This window comes from Bufo bufo, chromosome 1 (assembly GCF_905171765.1).
Source record: "Bufo bufo chromosome 1, aBufBuf1.1, whole genome shotgun sequence".
Taxonomy (NCBI): Eukaryota; Metazoa; Chordata; class Amphibia; order Anura; family Bufonidae; genus Bufo; species Bufo bufo.
Window position 1 is genome coordinate 775107343 of NC_053389.1, and position 22977 is coordinate 775130319.

At 44.7% G+C, this 22977-nt stretch overlaps 1 protein-coding gene across 1 annotated transcript in view; it reads left to right on the forward strand.

The window, feature by feature from the left end:
* Positions 1 to 22977, forward strand: part of LOC120987819 (chromaffin granule amine transporter-like) — a 91416-nt gene that overhangs the window by 36462 nt on the left and 31977 nt on the right. The window contains exons 6-7 of the mRNA XM_040415912.1: positions 16542 to 16634; positions 16734 to 16823. Coding sequence (XP_040271846.1) covers positions 16542 to 16634; positions 16734 to 16823 — 183 coding nt within the window. The remainder of the gene's footprint in view (positions 1 to 16541; positions 16635 to 16733; positions 16824 to 22977) is intronic.

Sequence of the window (22977 nt, forward strand, 5' to 3'; positions counted from 1 at the left end):
GCTCATGTCTTCACAACTGTGCATTTAAAACTTTGTTAAATGTGAATTTCCTTGTAATTTTCCATGTTTACCAGCAGGTGGCAGCAATGGATTTGTAAGGAACTAGTTACAGTTTAGTACATTTAGGCTGGAATGGTTCATTCCAGCTTAGCTCCCCCTCTGTGGAGGTCTGGACTGTTCCCACATCCTACACCTTGGGTGGAGAAGGAAGTTAGAGTGCAGTATAGCCTACCCACTGCTAGGGGTAGGGTGTGTGTAGGAGATCCCCTGCATAGGTAAGAAAGCCAGGATCTTGTCTCGGCTGAGACATTGATCACCTCCCCCGCCTGAGAGCCCTGCAGCCTCAGCTGGATGACAGAAACAGCAGACAACCTTCAGAGTTCCAGGACGAAAGCATTCCCTGAGAATATATCTATGAGTAAAGTCCAGAGACCTAGGAGAAGCCATATTCCTCCTCAGCTAGTCAGTCCCCACAGAGCAGAAGATAAAGAGACGCACAGAAGATAAATTCCTACCACAGTTACAGAGCTACTAAGCAGACGTCTCATCCTGCAAGCTCCAGAGTTATAGTGCAGAAGATTTATTCCTGCCAACCATTGCCAAAACCTGCTGGGACCAAAGACCAAAGCTGTATTCTGCTTGGATGAAAGTTATCTTCAGTAAAGACAAGTTTGAATTTCACCTAAAGGTCTGGACATCAATTTCTGCTGCAAAATCCCTCTATTACGCCTACTATCACTACACTCAATTTATTGCAAGTGAACTAGGAGCCAGGTGTCCAGCCGTACCTAGGTAGGAGACACTGTTGACACGATTATCATCACCTTACAGAGACATTATAGGTAGGATTGAGCGAACCCGAACTGTAAAGTTCGGGTTCGTACTGAACTTTAGGATTTTTGGACCCCAGACCCGAACCCGAACATTTTCGTAAAAGTTTGGGTTCGGTGTTCGGCGCTTTCTTGGCGCTTTTTGAAAGGCTGCACAGCAGCCAATCAACAAGCGTCATACTACTTGCCCCAAGAGGCCATCACAGCCATGCCTACTAATGGCATGGCTGTGATTGGCCAGAACAGCATGTGACCCAGGCTCTATATGAGCTTGGGTCACGTAGCGCTGCATGTCACTCTGCTGTTACAAGTGTAGGGAGAGGATGCTGCTGGACTTGTGATTTCAGGGAGAGAATAGGAGAGAATCTCACTCAGCGATGTACAGACAAATAGTTGTGTGGGTACAGGGCACTATCGTTTTACCCTGCCCTGAGCTCATTGACCAAAAATACTAACTTTTAGAATTCTGTTAGTTAGGTGGGTGGCGGCGGCGGAGGCCATTTTATGCAAGCTCAGTGCACCAGCACTGCATCTGAGCTTTTGGGACTTTGCAAATCACCATTTTTTGGGGGCAAACTACAACATCTGGATTAGTCAGTGTGCAATTTAAGGTAGAAATACACCCATAATTTTCTGGGGTTTGAAAAACACATTTTTTTTCTTCAAAAAACTGTATTTGCCAGATCTGCAAGTGTTAAATTCAAGTTTAATATATACAGCATTCATATTCTGTTAGCAAAAAAAGACTTTTTGGGCAATCTACAACATCTGTATTAGTCAGTTTGCAATTTAAGCTAGAAATACACCCATCATTTTCTGGGGTTTGAAAAACACACTTTTTTCCCCCAAAAAACAGTATTTGCCAGATTTGCAAGTGTTAAATTTAAGTTTAATATATACAGCATTCATATTCTGTTAGCAAAAAAAGACTTTTTGGGCAATCTACAACATCTGTATTAGTCAGTGTGCAATTTAAGCTAGAAATACACCCATCATTTTCTGGGGTTTGAAAAACACACTTATTTGACAAAAATCACTATTTTCAGGCCTTGCAGCATCAGCACGTGCGAAATTACAGGCTTATATACTGCTGTCAAATAGAGATGTCCCGAACTATTCGCCGGCGAATAGTTCCCGGCGAACATCGCTTGTTCGCGTTCGCCGCGGCGGGCGAACATATGCGATTTTCGGTCCGCCCCCTATTTGTCATCATTGTGTAAACTTTGACCCTGTACCTCACAGTCAGCAGACACATTCCAGCCAATCAGCATCATACCCTCCCTCCCAGACCCTCCCACCTCCTGGACAGCATCCATTTTAGATTCATAGGGAAACTGCAGTGTCACAAATTTGACTAAGTTGTAATCGCAATGCGATTAATTCAGGTTATATTAATCGCGTTGCGAATTCAACTTTGCTGGGTTCCTAATGGTTGGAGTTGCTATGGTTGGTGTCACCCGGTGCGGTAGAAAATGGTGTCACCCCTGCCCCCCCCCCCCCCCCCCCCCCCGAAGCCATAATAAAGAGATAAAGAGAAAAAAAAAGAAGCCACTAAGTCAGCTCCAATCAGATATCTGCATAGACCCAGAGTCTTGGTCTATGTGCAGATATCTGATTGGAGCTGACTTCTTATTTTCTCTTTTGCACATAAATGTTTAAACTATATTCCTTAGTAAAAATGACCAGTCCACACCATGTGGGTCTATATTTATGAGGCCCCCCTGAGCAAAGATTAGTAAATGTGGCCGGGTGGCCCCAGCCCACGGTTCAACCCAACCCCTTATGTCTCCTGGCCTGGGGCCGTCTCTATAATAATCCACCAGTAATCTATGAATGGGGTTAGGTTATTAACTTATTATTATTGGGGTTTTATTAAAATAATTTGGTCTATAAAGTCAGAGCCGCTCTACCTACCTCCTCCTCCTCCCGGCACCAGAGACTCCTGCAGGGCAGCTGCCGCGGCGCCCCACCACTCACCAGGCTGCAGTGAGTCACACCCTCGACCCCCTTTACCACGTGACGGCGCAGCGTGCTTGCTTGCTTGCGAAGTTTAGAAGTTGAACTTGTGAGTGAGAACTCCTGCGCCGGCGGGCCGCGGGTGACACCCCATCAGACTGGTGTCACCCGGTGCGGCCCGTACCCACCGCACCCCCCTCGCAACGCCACTGGATCTAAGTTGTAATCGCAATGCGATTAATACAGGTTATATTAATCGCATTGCGATTACAACTTAGATCTGAGTTCCTAATGGTTGTACTGCTAGAATATAACGAAGATTGAGAATATAGTGCTATATTCGTCAATTCTAGCAATACAACCATTAGGAACTCAGATCTAAGTTGTAATCGCAATGCGATTAATATAACCTGTATTAATCGCATTGCGATTACAAATTAGATCTGAGTTCCTAATGGTTGTATTGCTAGAATTGACGAATATAGCGAATATAGTACTATATTCTCAATCTTCGTTATATCCTAGCAATACAACCATTAGGAACCCAGCTCTAAGTTGTAATCGCAATGCGATTAATACAGGTTATATTAATCGCATTGCAAATTTAACTTCCACACTCTACGTCAACTACGTAATTTTCCATGGGAGTTTTGCCATGGATCCCCCTCCGGCATGCCACAGTCCAGGTGTTAGTCCCCTTGAAACAACTTTTCCATCACTATTGTGGCCAGAAAGAGTCCCTGTGGATTTTAAAATTCGCCTGTCTATTGAAGTCTATGGCGGTTCGCCCGTTTACAAACATTTGCGGAAATTCGCCGTTCGCGAACGGAAAATTTTATGTTTGCGACATCTCTACTGTCAAATTCAGTTGTTAAACAAACAGTCGTTTGGGCTCCAAAAATTTAGTTAGCAGCCTTTGATGCAGATGTCATTGTGAGATACACCCTTAATACATTTGGGTTACATTCAGAGATTTTAAATACCGCCATTTGGTGCACCAATATTGAATTCAAGCCTACAGAGAGGTTCAGGCCCTGTGAGATACCACCTGTCACGGCGCCGTCTAGAAGGCGGGCACGTCCAGAGCGCGCGCGCATCATCAGTGCGTCCAGCGTCACCCGCGCTCCTGATAATACTATGTGTGCATCTATCTGCATTCATGCTAATGGTTTTAGGGCTGAGCACCGAGCTGATCACTCGGTGCTTGGCTGTGTAGTCTGTGTGAAGTCATGTGACGCTGACCACGTCACATGACCCCTCTAGCTCCCTATTTAAACAGGCAATCTGCTGGCCACAGATTGCCTGTTATTTAGGTTCCACCTGTGATTTTGTCTTTCCTGGCATACTGACCCCCTGCTGAACTCCTGACGATCCTCTGCTGACTCCTTTGGTACTTCACGACTCTCCTGGTATTTATGACCCCGGCTTCTCCTGACTATTCTCTGCTTGCTCCATTTGTACTTTGTAGATTTCCTGGTATTGACTCGGTCCGTTCACATTCTGTTGTTTGTCTGTCTGTCATCCCTGCACTTATTCCAAGCTAGGGATTACCGTCCAGTTGTCCCCGGTCATTAGGACTCGTAAGGCAAGTAGGCAGGGCCAGGGGTGAGGGTGGAGCGCAGTGGTCACTTCCCTCCCCCCTGTGTGTGTGTGTACGTGACCGTTACACCACCTCTACATACAGGGGTTTGAATTAGGCATTTGAAATACAGCCATTTTGTGTAAAGATATATTTACTTCAGGCCTACAGAGGTTCAGGCCCTCTGAGATACTACCTCTACATACAGGGGTTTGAATTAGGCATTTGAAATACAGCCATTTTAAATACTGCCATTTTGTGCAAAGATATATTTACTTCAGGCCTACAGAGGTTCAGGCCCTCTGAGATACTACCTCTACATACAGGGGTTTGAATTAGCCATTTGAAATACAGTAATTTGAAATACATCCTTTTTGTGGAAAGATATATTTACTAGTGTTGAGCGCGAATATTCGAATTGCGAATTTTTTTCTCGAATATCGCAATTTCGAGATTTCGCGAATATTTAGAATATCGTTCTATATATTCGCGAAATAGAATATTCGTTTTTTTTCTTTTTTTTTTTTTATTATATTTTTTTCTTTCCCACTTCCCTAAAGTTGTTCTTACCTGTCCTTTGGATTCCTGGCTTCCTGGCTGCTCCAGTCAGTGGCGCTTTCAACTTACTGCTATATTCCATATTAGCTAAATTACAATCTAATCTATATGTGTATTTTACGAAATTTCGCAATAGTCGCAATTGCGATGCGAGTAATATAACACGAAATATTCGCATGAAGATTTCAACTTAGCACTGCTATACTCCATATTCTATCCCAATATGGAATATAGCTGTGCTAAGTTAGCACTGCTATATTCTATATTAGGCTAGAATATGGAGTATAGCTGTGCTAAGTTGAAATCTTCATGCGAATATTTCGTGTTATATTAGTCGCATCGCAATTTAATAGAACGCATCGAGTAATATAACACGAAATATTCGCATGAAGATTTCAACTTAGCAGCGCTAAGTTGAAATCTTCATGCGAATATTTCGTGTTATATTAGTCGCATCGCAATTTAATAGAACGCATCGAGTAATATAACACGAAATATTCGCATGAAGATTTCAACTTAGCACTGCTATACTCCATATTCTAGCCTAATATGGAATATAGCTGTGCTAAGTTAGCACTGCTATATTCCATATTAGGCTAGAATATGGAGTATAGCTGTGCTAAGTTGAAATCTTCATGCGAATATTTCGTGTTATATTAGTCGCATCGCAATTTCGACTTTTTCAAATGTTCTTAATATTGCTCTAACTTCGTCTTTTAGAAATTTCGTAATATTGCTCTAACTTCGTCTCTTAGAATATTACGAATATTCTAAAAGACGAAGTTAGAGCAATATTACGAAATTTCTTAAAATACACATATAGATTGTAATTTAGCTAATATAGTGCTATAATCCCTTTTTTTTCCTGTAATTTTTTTTGCCTCTTCTGAACTTAAGTTTTGTAAAATATGTACACTATTAAAAATTATTACTATAGCAGTATATTAGCTTAAATACAATCTATGTGTATTTTACGAAATTTCGTAATATTGCTCTAACTTCATCTTTTAGAATATTACGAATATTCTAAAAGACGAAGTTAGAGCAATATTAAGAACATTTGCAAAAGTCGAAATTGCGATGCGAGTAATATAACACGAAATAGTCGCATGAAGATTTCAATTTAGCACAGCTATATTCCATATTCTAGCCTAATATGGAATATAGCAGTGCTAACTTAACACAGCTATATTCCATATTAGGCTAGAATATGGAATATAGCAGTGCTAAGTTTAAATCTTCATGCGACTATTTCGTGTTATATTACTCGCATCGCAATTTCGACTTTTGCAAATGTTCTTAATATTGCTCTAACTTCGTCTATTAGAATATTCGTAATATTCTAAGAGACGAAGTTAGAGCAATATTACAAAATTTCGTAATATACACATATTAGCCTAGCCATAGTCATTAGCATAGGAACGTTGCCTTATACTATCAAGATAAATTTTCGCAATATGCGAAAAATAATTTCGCGATAATTGGAATAATTGCGAATATTCGATTTCGACGAATATAACACGAATATTCATGCGAATATTCGCGAAATATCGCGAAACCGAATATGGCACCTCCCGCTCATCACTAATATTTACTACAGGCCTACACTGGTTCAGACCATGTGAGATACCCCCCTACATACATGGGTTTGAATCAGGCATTTGAAATATAGCCATTTGAAATACAGCCTTTTTGTGCAAAGATATATTTACTTCAGGTCTACACTGATTCAGGGCGTTTGTGATCCCCACTATACATACAGGGGTTTGAATTAGGCATTTGAAATACAGCCATTTTAAATACCGCCATTTTGTGCAAAGATATATTTACTTCAGCCTACAGAGGTTCAGGCCCTCTGAGATACTACCTCTACATACAGGGGTTTAAATTAGCCATTTGAAATACAACCATTTTATGCAAAGATATATTTACTTCAGGCCTACACTGGTTCAGACCGTGTGAGATACCCCCCTACATACAGGGGTTTCAATCAGGCATTTGAAATACAGCCTTTTTGTGCAAAGATCTATTTGATTCAGGCCTTTAGAGGTTCAGGCCCTCTGTGATACTACCTCTACATACAGGGGTTTGAATTAGCCATTTGAAATACAGTCATTTGAAATACATCCATTTTGTGCAAAGATATATTTACTTCAGGCCTACACTGGTTCAGGGCATGTGAGATCCCCCCTATACATACAGGGGTTTGAATTAGGCATTTGAAATACAGCCATTTTAAATACCGCCTTTTTGTGCAAAGATATATTTACTTCAGGCCTACCCTGATTCAAGGCGTTTGTGATCCCCACTATACATACAGGGGTTTGAATTAGGCATTTGTAATACAGTCATTTGAAATACAGCCTTTTTGTGGAAAGATATATTTACTTCAGGCCTACAAAGGTTCAGGCCCTCTGAGATCCTACCTCTACATACTGGGGTTTGAATCAGGCATTTGAAATATAGCCATTTGAAATACAGCCTTTTTGTGCAAAGATATATTTACTTCAGGCCTTCACTGATTCAGGGCGTGTGTGATCCTCCCTATACATACAGGGTTTTAAATCAGCCATTTGAAATACAGCCATTTGGTGCAAATAAATCTTTAATTGAGGCCTAGTCTGGTTCAGGCCGTGTGAGATACACCCTTTACATACTGTCGTTCTTTTTTACTATTAATTAAACACCCATTTAGGGCAAGATCCTAAATTCAAAAAATATGAGGAGAGCGTCAAATAAGTGACGTGGCCAAGGTCGTGGTGCTGCTGGTGGAGCTCCTGTTGCAGGGAGAGGACGTGGTCGATTTGTGCCAGCTACACGCACAAGTGAAACCCCTTCCTCAGGTGCAAGTAGGCGACAAAACCTGCAGCGGTATTTGGTCGGGCCTAATGCTGCTCTACGAATGGTGAGGCCTGAACAAGTACAGGCGATAGTAGATTGGGTTGCTGACAGTGGATCCAGTTCCTTCACATTGTCTCACACCCAGTCTCCTGCTGAAAGACCACAGTTGGCACCTGCAGTCGATGTCCTTCAGTCTCTTCTGCTCAGATGATGACGAAACACAGGTGCCAACTGCTGGGGGATATCGAAAGCGTGCAGACCGACAAGGAAATCAGGGGTGAAGACTGGGTGGAAGATGATGTGGAGGACAATGAGGTCCTCGACCCCACATGGAATCAAGGTCATGCGAGCACACCAAAGCCAGCTCCAAGGAGTTCCCTGGCGTGGCAGTTCTTCAGACAATGTGCTGACGACAAGACACGAGTGGTTTGCACGCTATGCAATCAGAGCCTGAAGCGAGGCATAAACGTTCTCAACCTGAGCACAACCTGCATGACCAGGCATTTAAGTGCAAAGCACAAGCTGCAGTGGAGTAGACACCTCAAAAACCAAGAAAGGTCTCTGGCTCCTCCTGCTTCCTCTTCTGCTGCAGTCTCGGCCTCTTCATCCACTTCTGGAGTGACAGTGTCACCTGGCACCCCACAAACAGACGATCTGCCAGCAACACCAACACCTGGGTCACCAAGCATCTCCACAATGTCCCACGGAAGCAATCAGCTCTCCATATCCCAAACGCTGGAGAGGAAGTACCCCCCTACCCACCCGCGATCCCTAGCCCTGAATGCCAGCATTTCTAAATTACTTGCCTTTGAAATGCTGTCATTCCGTCTGGTGGAGACGGATAGTTTTAAAGGCCTTATGGCGGTGGCTGTCCCACAGTATGTCGTGCCCAGCCGCCACTACTTTTCAAGGCGAGCCATCCCTTCCCTTCACAACCAAGTAGGGGACAAAATCAGGTGTGCACTGCGCAACGCATCTGTGGCAAGGTGCACCTGACTACGGATACGTGGACCAGTAAGCGCGGTCAGGGCCGTTATATCTCCATAACAGCACACTGGGTAAATGCAGTGGCGGCTGGGCCTGAGGCTGATAGCAGTTTGGCGCATGTCCTTCCACCACCGAGGATTGCAGGGCGCTTCAGTTTGCCTCCTGTTGCTTCCTCCTCCTACTCTGCTTCCTCATCCTCTACCAGCTCCTCATCCGGTCAGCGTAACACCTTCACCACCAACTTCAGCACAGCCAGGGGTAAACGACAGCAGGCAGTTTTAAAACGTATCTGTTTGGGGGACAAACCCCACACCGTGCAGGAGCTGTGAACGGGCCTTGAACAAGAGACCGATGAGTGGTTTGTGCCAGTCAGCCTCAAGCCCGGCCTGGTAGTGTGCGATAATGGGTGAAATCTCGTAGCCAGCTCTGGGACTAGCTGGTTTGACGCACATCCCTTGCCTGGCGCATGTGCTGAATTTGGTGGTGCAGAGATTCCTTAAAAATTACCCCGACATGTCAGAGCTGCTGCATAAATTGTGGGCCGTCGGTGCGCGCTTTCGGCGTTCTCATCCTGCTGCTGCTCGCCTGTCAGCGCTGCAGCGTTACTTCGGCCTTCCCGTTCACCGCCTCATATGCGACGTGCCCACAAGGTGGAACTCCACCTTGCACATGCTGGCCAGACTGTGCGAGCAGCAGCAGGCGATAGTGGAGTTTCAGCTGCAGCACGCACGGGTGAGTCGCTCGGCGGAACAGCACCACTTCACCACCAATGACTGGGCCTCCATGCGAAACCTGTGTTCCTTGTTGCGCTGTTTCGAGTACTCCACCAACATGGCCAGTGCCGATAACGCCGTTCTCAGCGTTACTATCCCACTTTTATGCCTCCTTGAAAAAACGCTCATGGCGATAATGGAAAAGAATGTGGCATAGGAGGAGTTGGAGGAAGAGGGATCATTTCATAGGGTTTCCGGACAGTCATTCCCAAGTGGCTCAGAGGGTGGATTCCTGCACCCACAAACCCAAGGTACACATTTGTCCAGCCAGGGCACAGTTCTGGAGAATGAGGAGGATTGAGGAGATGCAGGAGGAGGAACCTTGTTCACAGCAGGGTGGCACCCAGATCAGCTCATGGCCATCACTGGTGCGTGGATGGGGGGATACAGAGGACACTGACGATACACCTCCCACAGAGGACAGCTTTTCGTTGCCTCTGGGCAGCCTTGCACACATGAGCGATTACATACTGCAGTGTCTCCGCAACGACCGCAGAGTTGCCCACATTCTAACTTGTGCTGATTACTGGGTGGCCACGCTGCTGGATCCTAGTTACAAGGACAACGTACCGTCCTTAATTCCATCACTGGAGCGTGATCGTAAGATACTTGAGTACAAGCGCACGCTGGTAGATGCGCTGCTGGTGGCATTCCCACCTGACAGCGGGGGCACAGTGGAAGCACAAGGCGAAGGCAGAGGACGAGGAAGAGGTCGCCAATGCAGCTGGGGCACCGCCAGCACCTAAGAAGGCAGGGTTAGCATGGCCGACATGTGGAAAAGCTTTGTCAGCACGCCACAACAACCAGCACCACCAGCTGATATGGAACGTCTTAGCAGGAGGCAGCATTTCACCTACATGGTGGAGCAGTATGTGTGCACACGCCTACCCGTACTGAATGACTGGTCTGCCCCCTTTAACTTCTGGGTCTCCAAATTGGGCACATGGCCTGAGCTTGCCCTTTACGCCTTGGAGGTGCTGGCCTGCCCTGCAGCCAGTGTATTATCTGAACGTGTGTTTAGCACGGCAGGGGTCGTCATCACAGACAAGCGCAGCCGCCTGTCCACAGCCAACGTGGACAAGCTCACGTTCATTAAAATGAACCAGACTTGGATCCCACAGGACTTTTGTCTGTTTGTTGTGCAGAATAGACATTTATACCACCATCAAACATACATTCTTGTACTCAAGTCAAGTGCAACGATTCTTTGTTTTCTTTTTTTTTATTTGTCACAATAATTTAGGGGCAACTACCCCAATAAAAAATAAAAATAAAACATTGTTGGCTACCTCCTCCTCCTCCATTGCTGCCTCCACCTACAACATCACATTCACCGCCTCCTCAACCTCTGACTCCATATCCACCTCCTTCTCTGAGTTGCAGGTTAATAATTTGTAATTTTTAGTTATTTTATTAAATTTTATTTTAAGTTATTTCCCTATCCACATTTGTTTGCAGAGCAGTTACCATGCTCTTAAGCACATTTTACTGCCTTTTACATCCCTCTAGCCTTTTCAAGGACTACTTTATAGCCATTTTAACCCCTTAAGGACGCAGGGCGTACCGGTACGCCCTATTTCCCGAGTCCTTAAGGACTCAGGGCGTACCGGTATGTCCTAACTTTAAATGAAGATTCCGGTGCCGCGGGGGTTAATGGGAACGGGATACCGGCTGAAATCATTCAGCCGGCATCCTGTCACAACGCCAGGGGGGTCATGTGACCCCCCCCCCCCCTATCGTCGATCGCCGCAAACCGCAGGTCAATTCAGACCTGCGGTTTGCTGCGCTTTTGGCAGTTTCTGACCGCGGGGATCAGAATCTTTAGTGTCCCTCAAACATAGATTTTACACCCCCCCCCTGCACCCCTGCATGATTTTTTGCCGGCGGGTGGTGCAGGGGGGGTGTACAGTGGGTATACCAGGGTGTCAGCACATTGCTGACACCCTGGTATAAACGGCTGACATCTGTGATGCGATGTCAGCCGTTTAACCCTTTCTATATCGCGGTCCGTACGGACCGCTGTATGGAAAAAGTTAACAGTAAGAGGGAGCTCCCTCCCTCTCCCATCGGGGGGCTGCAGTGCCTTTGCAGCCCCCCGATAGAGAGAGCTCCCAGACAGCCCCCCGACAGCCACCGTCCTTACCCTTCCCCGTCTGCGAAGTTCTGACCAGTACTGAGCAGACGGGGAAGGTTCCCATGGCAACAGGACGCCGTCTCAGGCATCCTGCTCTCCATGGTGCTGAACAGATCTGTGCTAAAGGCAGAGATCTGTTCAGACAAAGTGTAAGTAAAATACAGTACAGTACCCTATATAGCGTACTGTACTGTATTATACAGACATCAGACCCACTGAATCTTCAAGAACCAAGTGGGTCTAGATAAAAAAAAAATTTAAAAAAAAGTGAAAAAAAAGTAAAAATCAAAAAACACATTTATCACTGATTAAAAAATAAAATTCCCTACACATGTTTGGTATCGCCGCGTCCGTAACGACCTGATCTATAAAACGGTCATGTTACTTTTCCCGCACGGTGAATGCCATAAAAAAATAATAATAAAAACTATTAGGAAATTGAAATTTTGCCCACCTTACTTCCCAAAAAAGGTAATAAAAGTGATCAAAAAAGTTGCATGTACGCCAAAATAGTACCAATCAAACCATCATCTCATCCCGCAAAAATCATACCCTACCCAAGATAATCGCCCAAAAACTGAAAAAACTATGGCTCTCAGACTATGGAAACACTAAAACATGATTTTTTTTTTGTTTCAAAAATGAAATCATTGTGTAAAACCTAAATAAATAAAAAAAAAGTATACATATTAGGTATCGCCGCGTCCGTATCGACCGGCTCTATAAAAATATCACATGACCTAACCCCTCAGGTGACCACCGTAAAAAAATTAAAATAAAAACGGTGTAAAAAAAGCCATTTTTTGTCATCTTATGTCACAAAAAGTGTAATAGCAAACGATAAAAAAGTCATATGCACCCCAAAATAGTGCCAATCAAACCGTCACCTCATTCCGCAAAAAATGAGACCCTACTTAAGATAATCGCCCAAAAACTGAAAAAACTATGGCTCTTAGACTATGGAGACACAAAAAAGATTTTTTTGTTTTAAAAATGAAATCATTGTGTAAAACTTACATAAATAAAAAAAATTGTATACATATTAGGTATTGCCGCGTCCGTGACAACCTGCTCTATAAAATTACCACATGATCTAACCTGTCAGATGAATGTTGGAAATAACAAAAAAAAAACGTGCCAAAAAATCTATTTCTTGTTACCTTGCCGCACAAAAAAATGTAATATAGAGCAACCAAAAATCATATGTACCCTAAACTAGTACCAACAAAACTGCCACCCTATCCCGTAGTTTCTAAAATGGGGTCACTTTTTTGGAGTTTCTACTCTGGGGGTGCATCAGGGGGCTTCAAATGGGACATGGTGTCAAAAAAAACAGTCCAGCAAAATCTGCCTTCCAAAAACCGTATGGTATTCCTTTCCTTCTGCACCCTGCCGCGTGCCCGTACAGCAGTTTACGACCACATATGGGGTGTTTCTGTAAACTACAGAATTAGGGCCATAAATAATGAGTTTTGTTTGGCTGTTAACACTTGCTTTGTAATTGGAAAAAAATATTAAAATGGAAAATCTGCCAAAAAAGTGAAATTTTGAAATTGTATCTCTATTTTCCATTAAATCTTGTACAACACCTAAAGGGTTAACAAAGTTTGTAAAATCTGTTTTGAATACCTTGAGGGGTGTAGTTTCTTAGATGGGGTCACTTTTATGGAGTTTCTACTCTAGGGGTGCATCAGGGGGGCTTCAAATGGGACATGGTGTCAAAAAACCAGTCCAGCAAAATCTGGCTTCCAAAAACCATACGGCGCACCTTTCCCTCTACGCCTTACTGTGTGCCCGTACAGTAGTTTACGGCCACATATGGGGTGTTTCTGTAAACGGCAGAGTCAGGGCAATAAAGATACTGTCTTGTTTGGCTGTTAACCCTTGCTTTGTTAGTGGAAAAAATGGGTTAAAATGGAAAATTAGGCAAAAAAATGAAATTCTCAAATTTCATCCCCATTTGCCAATAACTCTTGTGCAACACCTAAAGGGTTAACGAAGTTTGTAAAATCAGTTTTGAATACCTTGAGGGGTGTAGTTTATAGAATGGGGTCATTTTTGGGCGGTTTCTATTATGTAAGCCTCGCAAAGTGACTTCAGACCTGTAGTGGTCCTTAAAAATTGGGTTTTTGTAAATTTCGGAAAAATTTCAAGATTTGCTTCTAAACTTCTAAGCCTTGTAACATCCCCAAAAAATAAAATATCATTCCCAAAATACTACAAACATAAAGTAGACATATGGGAAATGTAAAGTCATAACAATTTTTGGGGGTATTACTATGTATTACAGAAGTAGAGAAACTGAAACTTTGAAATTTGCACATTTTTCCAAATTTTTGGTAAATCTGGTATTTTTTATGCAAAAAAATTAACTTTTTTGACCCAATTTTAGCAGTGTCATGAAGTACAATATGTGACGAAAAAAAATCTCAGTACGGCCTGGGTAAGTCAAAGAGTTTTAAAGTTATCAGCACTTAAAGTGACACTGGTCAGATTTGCAAAAAATGGCCAAGTCCTTAAGGTGAAATAGGTCTGAGTCCTTAAGGGGTTAATGCAAAATAGTGCCAATTTTAGTGCCCTAATTTGAAAAAATTCTTATTTTCAATTGTCGGGTGACATTTTACCATTTTTGGCGTATACAAACCCCTGGTGTGCCTGGGTGACAGGGGCCTAAATCTCTCAAAATCGTCTGTTGTATTGCTGGGTGACATGAACCCCCTTTTGCCGTGAATGAACCCCTGCTCTGCATTGCTGACAGGGAACTAAATTTAGTGAAAACATCTGTTACTGATCGGAAGATGCGCGACTACAAGCGCACGCTGATGATGGCATTCCCACCTGACAGCGGGGGCACAGTGGAAGCACAAGGCGAAGGCAGAGGAGGAGGAAGAGGTCGCCAACGCAGCTGGGGCACCGCCAGCACCTGAGAAGGCAGGGTTAGCATGGCCAAAATGTGGAAAAGCTTTGTCAGCCTTGGAGGTGCTGACCTGCCCTGCAGCCAGTATATAGTGTGAACGTGTGTTTAGCATGGCAGTGAGCATTATCACAGGCCGCAGCCAATGTGGACAAGCTTACATTTATTAAAATGAACCAGGCATGGATCCCACAGGACTTGTCCGTACCTTGTGCAGAATAGACATTTATACCAGCCTCAACCATCCATTCTTGTACTCAAGTGCACTTATTCTTTGTTTTATTTTGTTATATGTCCCAATTTAAAAATGAAAAATAACACAAATCAGTGTTGGCTACCTATTCCTCCTTCACCGCATCTTCCACCTACACCGCCACGTCAACCTACACCGCCACATCCACCCATCCACCGCCTCCTCAACCTCCTACTCCTAGATCCAGATTGTTATTTTTAATTTTTCAGTATTTTATGTTATTTTAAGTCATTTCCCTATCCACATTTGTTTGCAGAACAGTTGTCATGCTCTTAAGCACATTTTGATGCCTTTTGCAGCCCTCTAGCCCTTTCCAGGAGCCATTTTAGTGCCCAAAAGTTCGGGTCCCCATTGACTTCAATGGGGTTCGGGTTCGGGGTCAAGTTCGGGTCAAGTTCGGGTCCCAAACGCGAACTTTTTTTCCAAGTTCGGCCGAACTCGTCGAACCCGAACATCCAGGTGTCCGCTCAACTCTAATTATAGGCCATCACACCACTCAGGCATTCCTAACCTGGAAAGTGCGTCATAACACCTTGGGAGGGCCTTGTGATATTACCCTTCGCACGCTGCAATTGGCGTCACGAACAAACTACAAACTGTTATCCACCCATATCCTGACCCTCTGCAAAAGTGGCGTCAGTGTACCCGTTCCTGGTTACTGCACACCTATTAAAGTCCTCTTGTAGAACTATTAAATGGTTAAAAAATGCACACAATAAAAGACAATTTCCAAGAAAAAAAATAAACATTTTACATTGAATAAAAACGATTTTTCAAAGAAAAAAATTGCAAAAGTAAAATATGCAGACACTGCCGCAAGGTGAGGAACTACGACTCAGACACCCATCACCTAAATCGCCACAAAGCCAGACAAATATCAAGCCTGAATCTTACAGTGGACACCTACACCCACAATTGCCTGCTAGTGTGAATATATAGTCATCCAACCTGCCACCATAACTCCTCACCTGGTGCCAGAACCTGCACTTTGTATTTACTGCTTCAGGACCTTCTACTAATTTTATTTTGTACTAAGTAAAAAAAGACTGTTATACATTTACTTCTGGCTTCATTCTTGAAACTACATTTCCACTGCACTGATCCCCAGGGAGCAATGGCCTGAGGGAGTACACCGTTACACAACACCTCATCAGGGCCACTACCACTCCCATCCTCTACATCAGCTCCTCAGGAGCTTGCTGCATTGACAACACTGATTCATTGCTTCCCCTATATCGTCCCTTAAAAGGATTGGAGTATATTACTGACATAGCTTGCACTAAATACTATACATAGAGCTTATTAGGACCTATGGACTATAACAGCCACCAACCACTTGACTGCCATCTCCCTATATGGATAATTGGCTATAAATCGTTAATATCTTAGACTCCACTTCCCCCAAATCATATCTGAGAGCAACTCGCTATCTGTCCATCATTCTGTCCATAACATGGACTTTATACAGGGAATTTACCTTTATGGGGTTTAACTGCAGTTCCAAGAACAGATGCACATACAGATTGTGTTTGGATACAGCAGAGGCCCCTTCTTTGGATCATCAGTGGTTGACCTAAACTAAACAAGTCAGCTCAGGGCCTAACTGTGGCCCCAAGGACTGTCCAATGATAATAGGGGAGGAACAAGCGGACACCCATTTCTCTATTTGCACTGCATAGTCTCTTCATATAGTGACTTAAATACATGTATCTACAGGTTTGGGAATGCTGGCCCAAATATACCCTGATGAATATGAAAGAGGGAAGGCCATGGGCATCGCACTAGGAGGCCTGGCGTTGGGTACGATCAGTAAGTACTATGATCTTAAAGTTTCATCAGTCTGTTGGTTTTTAGCTTTGGCTCGTCTTCTGTAAGCTTTTCTTCTTTCAAATTTCCTTCTCTTTGCAGTTGGCCCCCCCTTCGGTTCACTAATGTACAATTTTGTTGGGAAAGCTTCACCATTCTTAGTGCTGGCTGTTCTCGCTCTGCTAGATGGAGGTAATAAGCTATTTTTTTTTAGGTAGGAGCACTAGAGTTTTTGTGTTGTAATACTTGTTCTGGACTTATCCTGAGTTACATCATTCCCTATAATCCAGAAACAGGAGCCTGAAGGTAAGGAATGCCCAAATATAATAGTGGTTCCTACTGTCTATTTGATCACGTCTTAGGTTATGCACCTTTTTATTCACGTCTCTCAAATACTGGTGGATTAGTACAGCAGTGAGGGATCTTCTAGATAACCATGATGAGTGAGGTGGACTATGTAATGTATCTCATTGTCATACAATTAAAATTCCAAAATCAAGCAACCAGTGTTCTGATCATGCACAAGGGCCCTCTGCTGTTGGTGTATGCCCATAGCAAATGAAATCACAAGGTTCAGTCTGGTAAACAGCTATGGCATCACAAATGTATTTCCATCAGGTAAGCTGCTGTGACATTGCAGTGGGCCTCAGTCAGGTAAGTTGCAGTACTGTGACATCACAAATGAGATTCAGACAATTCAGCTGTTGTGACCTCGCATATATCTTTCTGTCAGGTAAGTTGCTGTGATAGTTTTTGTGACGCCCCAAGTGGAATCCGGTCAGGATAGTTGTTGTAACATCACAAGTGGTTTTCAGTCAGGATACTTGATGTGACATCACAATTGTGTTTCTGAAATCACAAGTGGGTTTCAAATTTCAAACATGTAATCTGCTGTGACATCACAAGTCGGTGTTAGGCAAGTAAATATGTGACATCACAAGTCCGTTTTAGTCGGGTAAGCTGCTGTAACATCAAAGTGTGTTTCCATCATGCAAAATGCTGTGACATCACAAGCTGGTTTCAAACTGGTTATATGTTGTGCTACAGCAAATGTGTTTCCATACACTGCTGTGACTAGTGACTAGTGAGCGAAGTTCTCTAAAATTCGATTCGGCTGCTTTGCCAAATTTTGAACTATTTCATCACAAAGTGCATTTCTTTATAAATAGATTGCGCCACTCCCCGTCATTGTACCCCTCAGATGCCTCGCTAATAGCGGCATCTGACTTTAAATGGGTTGTCCAGGCTTTTTCTATTGGTGACCTATCTCCTGTTTGTCCAATGCTCCTGTGGTTTTTCAACACTTCATCAATGACATCTTTCATCATCTGGTGGGCAGGTTTGTGGTGGTTTATCTGGATGATATTTTAATTTATTCGGAGGGAATACGGTGGCTCTCCTGTGTGGGCAATATGCAAGGTGCACTTGTCTAAGCTGACTCACCCAGTCAGAAAAGGCAGGCGTATAGGAACATAGGAAGACAGGCACTCTATATGGGGGTTGTAAACTGCTGTGTAGTGATGGATGTTCAGGTTCGACAGACTCAGCCGAACTTTGTTTTAAAGTTCGGTTCGGGTTCCGAACTTGACCCAAACAACCCCCGAACACTTAACCCCATGGAAGTCAATGGGGACCCAAACTTTGGGGCTAAAAATTGGCTGCAAAAAAAGTCATAGAAAAGGCTGGAGGGCTGCAAAAAGAACCAAAATGAGGGTAAGAGCAGTACAATTACCCTGCAAACAAATGTGCATAGAGAAATAACTCAAAATAACATAAAATACATAAAAATTATAATTTTGAACAAGGCGGAGGCTGTGGACGTGGTGGTGTAGGTGGAAGAGGTGGAGGAGGAAGCCAACACTTCTCTACTGTGCCAATATAACAAATAATAATCTTGAGCCAGGAGATGAAGGTCCAAATAATGGAGGAGGAGGTGGACATGGCGGTGTAGGTGGAGGAGGCCGGGGAGGAAGCCAATACTGTTTCTTTTTTTTAAATGTGTCTATCAATTCTGTCTGTGACCTTTAGCCATTTTTTTGGGGGTGCGGCCGGTATACTTCTCTATATGCCAATATAAGACATAATAATCTTGAGCCAAGAGGTGGAGGTCCGAGTGGAGGAGGAAGCAGATGTGGCAGTGCAGGTGGAGGAGGCGGAGTAGCCAACATTTTGTTTTTGTTTTTTATTTTTCTTATTTTTTTTGGTTTGTTTTTTGGTTTGTGGATGCCCCAAAACATTGGGAAATAGAAAAGAGAATGCACAAAGTATAACAATGGCTGGGTGCAGCCAGTATACCGCTCTAACCTTCCCAAAGTACAGACAAGTCCTGTGGGATCCATACCTGGTTCATTTTAATGAACGTGAGCTTGTCCGCGTTGGCTGTGGACAGGCAGATGCGCCTGTCCGTGATCACACCCCCTGCCCTGCTAAACACATGTTTGGACAATAGACTTGCCGCAGGGAAGGCCAGCATCTCCAAGGTGTAAAAAGCAAGCAAAGACCATGTGCCCAATTTGAAGACCCAGAAGTTCAATGGGGCAGACCCATCCGTAAGTACATGCAGATGTGTGGACATGTACTGTTCCACCATGTTGCTGAAACGCTGGCTCCGGCTAAGACGGTCCATATCAGATCGTGGTCAGGGGCGTAACTAGAACTGACTGGGCCCCACAGCAAATTTTTTACAGGGCCCCCCTCCCTTAGGGTCCATTCAGATGTCCGCAAGTGTTTTGCGGTCCACAAAATGTCCGCAAAACATGGATACCAGCTGCGTGCGTTTCGCATTTTGATAGTTCCCTATGATAGAAATGCCTATTCTTGTCCACAATTGCAGACAAGAATAGGCCATGTTCCATCTTATTTTGCGGGGGCCGCGGAATGGAACTACGGATGCTGACGGCCACTGTGAAAGGGGGTGATTGGAACTTTCATCCCAACCTCTGCCCACTCCTTCCTCTGCCAGCCTCCTGTACTATAGCATGCGGTACGTGGCAGCCTCCCTTCTCTGCCTCCGCTGCTCTGCCATGTACTAGTGCTTATTATGGCACACATATGCATGCACCCGATGCCAGCCCAGAACCATCCTGGCATCACATTTGTGTATATGTAACTTAAGAGAAAGCCATAATAAGCACTAGTACATGGCAGAGCAGTGGAGGCAGAGAGGGGAGGCTGCCATGTCCCGCATGCTATAGTACAGGAGGCTGGCAGAGGAAGCGTGGGCAGAGGTTGTGATCTGGCTACCTGGCAGCTACATGCTGAAGGCTTCAGCATGCAGCTGCCAGGGGGCGATCCCAGCATCTGCCAGCCTCCTGTACTATAACAGAAGCAGATGAATGCATTTTATTATATAGGAGGCTGGTGGGACTGGGATGGCAGCTACATGCTGCAGCCTGCCATGGCTGCACACTCAGAACTTTGCCTGCTGCTGTACCTGGTCTTACCTCCCCTCCTCTCCCAGTCTGTGAACTTGACAGACTGGGAGAGGAGGAAAGGGTTAACTACTTTGACTCTGCCCTGCCCTCCTCTTTCCTCATGCCCAGAGAGGCCCCAGAACCACTGTGCACTAGTGCAGGTGCAGCTGCAGCAGGCAAGGGGGGGAGGGGGGGAACATGGGGGCCCAGGCACATACCTGAAAAAACGAGTGCTGTGCATGCCTGCTGTGCCTCCCTCCGCCCTCTGCTGTGCTTCTTCTCCCCGCCCCTTGAGGAGGACTTCATTTGGGGGCGGGCTGCCACTGTGCTGCCTGAAGAGATTCATTTGCATAGTGTGCTGCCGACTTGTTCTCTGGCAAGTGTCACACTATGCAGGCAGAAGAGGCAGCGAGTCAGCAGATAATCATGGACGGAGTCGCCCGCCGAAGCAGGCCCTGTGTTAATGAATGGGGAAGTAGGATGGATGGGAGGGGGGCGGGCCCCTATGTGACCGCACCAAATGTAAAGGGGAGGGGATTTGGAGGTGTTGTTTTCGGGGGTGGGGCCGGCCTGAAAACGTAAAATGATGTACACACAGTAAGTGTGTGTGTGTGAGACACTGCTCCGGGCCCCTTGTCAGCCCGGGCCCCGAAGCAGCCGCTTCCCCTGCTTCCCTGGTAGTTACGCCACTGATCGTGGTGCTGGATGTTGTGGTGTGCTGACAAAGCTTTTTTGTGGAGACAAAGTGAATAACAAGGGCAGCTGGGACTTCAGGTGAAAGGGGTGGAAAGGCACATGAGGGGTTAATGTTTTGGCGGGAAAATGCAGGCAGGCAAAGGGTTGGTTAATGTACAGCCAGAGGAGTGCCCTCCAGCCCTGATTTTATTTGGAAGTATCAGTTATTTTTGTTTGTTGTGTTTTTCAGTTTTTGTGGAGTTGTTTTTTATTTTCCTTTCTTTCAGAATTAGTTGTCGGCATAACAGGAGGTTATGTGTCTTTGGAAAACAGGAAGTTGGATTGCGTTAAATGAGTTTGTTTTCAGGGCTCACATTGCTATATATGGTTAAATAAAGCTGTGGCCACCCCACAATTTTGCACAAAAAGAGTGTAATGGTTTTATTTACAAGGTTTGGTTGAGCCTGGATGGTTTAATTCTAAGATAGTGGGTTACTCCCGGCAGTCCCACATTTCGGCGATGCTAACCCTCCCTTCTGAGGTGCTGGCAGTGCCCCAGCTGTGTTGGCAACTTCCTCCTCCTCCGCCTTGTGCTTCCACTGAGCCCCCGCTGTCAGATGGGAACGCTATCAGTGTCATGTCCACCAGCATTCGCTTGTACTCGCGCATCTTCCGTTTACGCTCCAGTGACGGAAGTAAGGTGTCACGGTCCCTCCTGTGAGAGAGGTGAGAAGATCGGATAGACTTTCTGCACGTGAGGCTATTTGACAGGTCTCTCTGTTTTCCTCTATGTATGTTGTTGTTTGGCAGGATCTCACCTCTCCTGAGGTGCCACTCGTTATCAGTGATGAGGCTCTATTTAGATCCGCCTCACATTGCTGACCATGCGGTTGATAGTTTCTGCTTGGAGTTTCTAGTGCTGGTTTATCTTGGATCTCCTGCTTCTCCATACATCTCTAAGCTAAGTACTTGTTGCCTTCTCTGTTTCTTATTATCTGGTTTGTGTTGTTTCTAGGCCTCAGGGAGATGAAGGTTCCTGCATTCTGGAAGGAACCAACTGTCTCATCCCCTGCTACCTATCCTAGGGCTCATCAGTTTTAGCAGGGCTTTAGGTATCTGGTGTATGAGTATTTCCACCTTCAGGATCTGCTCATACAGGCAGGAGTTAGGGAAAGGCCTAGGGATTACTAGGAGGTCACCATCCCTCTTTTAGTAAAAAGTTAGTACAAAGATCTAAATTGTGACAGGTTTAAAAGGATATATCAGCAGCATTCCAGATCTGATGTATGTGTATACACAGCTATGCGAAAGTTATTTTCAGCGAACCAGTGCCTGGTGGCGTCCCACCTAAAATTGGCTGACTGGTCGCTGTTACCTTTCCTGGAGGATCGTCAGTTCTTCTATGTAGGTGTCTCCGCGCAGGATCCTCTGTGTGCTGTGGATGCTTAGTTCGGTTATGGATATACGGGGCCGGCAGCGCGGTTGCAGATGGATGCGATGACCGCAAAGGGCTGCTGTTTGTGGATCGGTCTGTCGATGCAAATTTTGCTGTCTTTTCCTCCGGTCCGAGGGCTGCTGACTGTGTCTGGCGTTCTTGCCACGTACGGCAGTTTAGCACACGCTTTTTTCGGGCGCTTTAATTCCCGGTGTTGTCAATGGATGGAGGCAGCCTGATGATGCCGGGGAGTTTGGAAGCGCTTCCCAGGGCTTGGATAACCATTTTAATTTATTCCCCTGATATGGAGACGCATAAGAATCACGTGTGACAGGTCTTACAGATCCTAAGAGAGAATAAATTGTATGCTAAAATGGAGAAGTGTAGATTTGCAGTGCCTGAAGTGCAAATCCTGGGGTACCTACTCTCATCTTCGGGTTTTCGTATGGATCCGGAAAAAGTCTGTGCTGTGTTGGACTGGGATTGACCCGAAGATCTGAAGGCACTCATGAGATTTTTGGGGTTCACCAACTACTACCGTAAATTTATCTTGAATTACTCAACTGTTGTTAAACCATTAACTGATATGACTAAGAAAGGCGTTGATTTCTCAGTCTGGTCTGAAGAAGCATTGCATGCTTTTTCAGCAATAAAGGAATGTTTTGTATTCTGGTGCAAACGGATGTGTCACAACCATTTATTGTGGAAGTTGACGCATCAGAGGTAGGGGTTGGAGCAGTCTTGTCACAGGGTTCTTCTCCTAGCAAATGGCGCTTGTTCTTTTTTCTCTAAAAAACTCTCTTCTGCCGAAATAAATTATGAT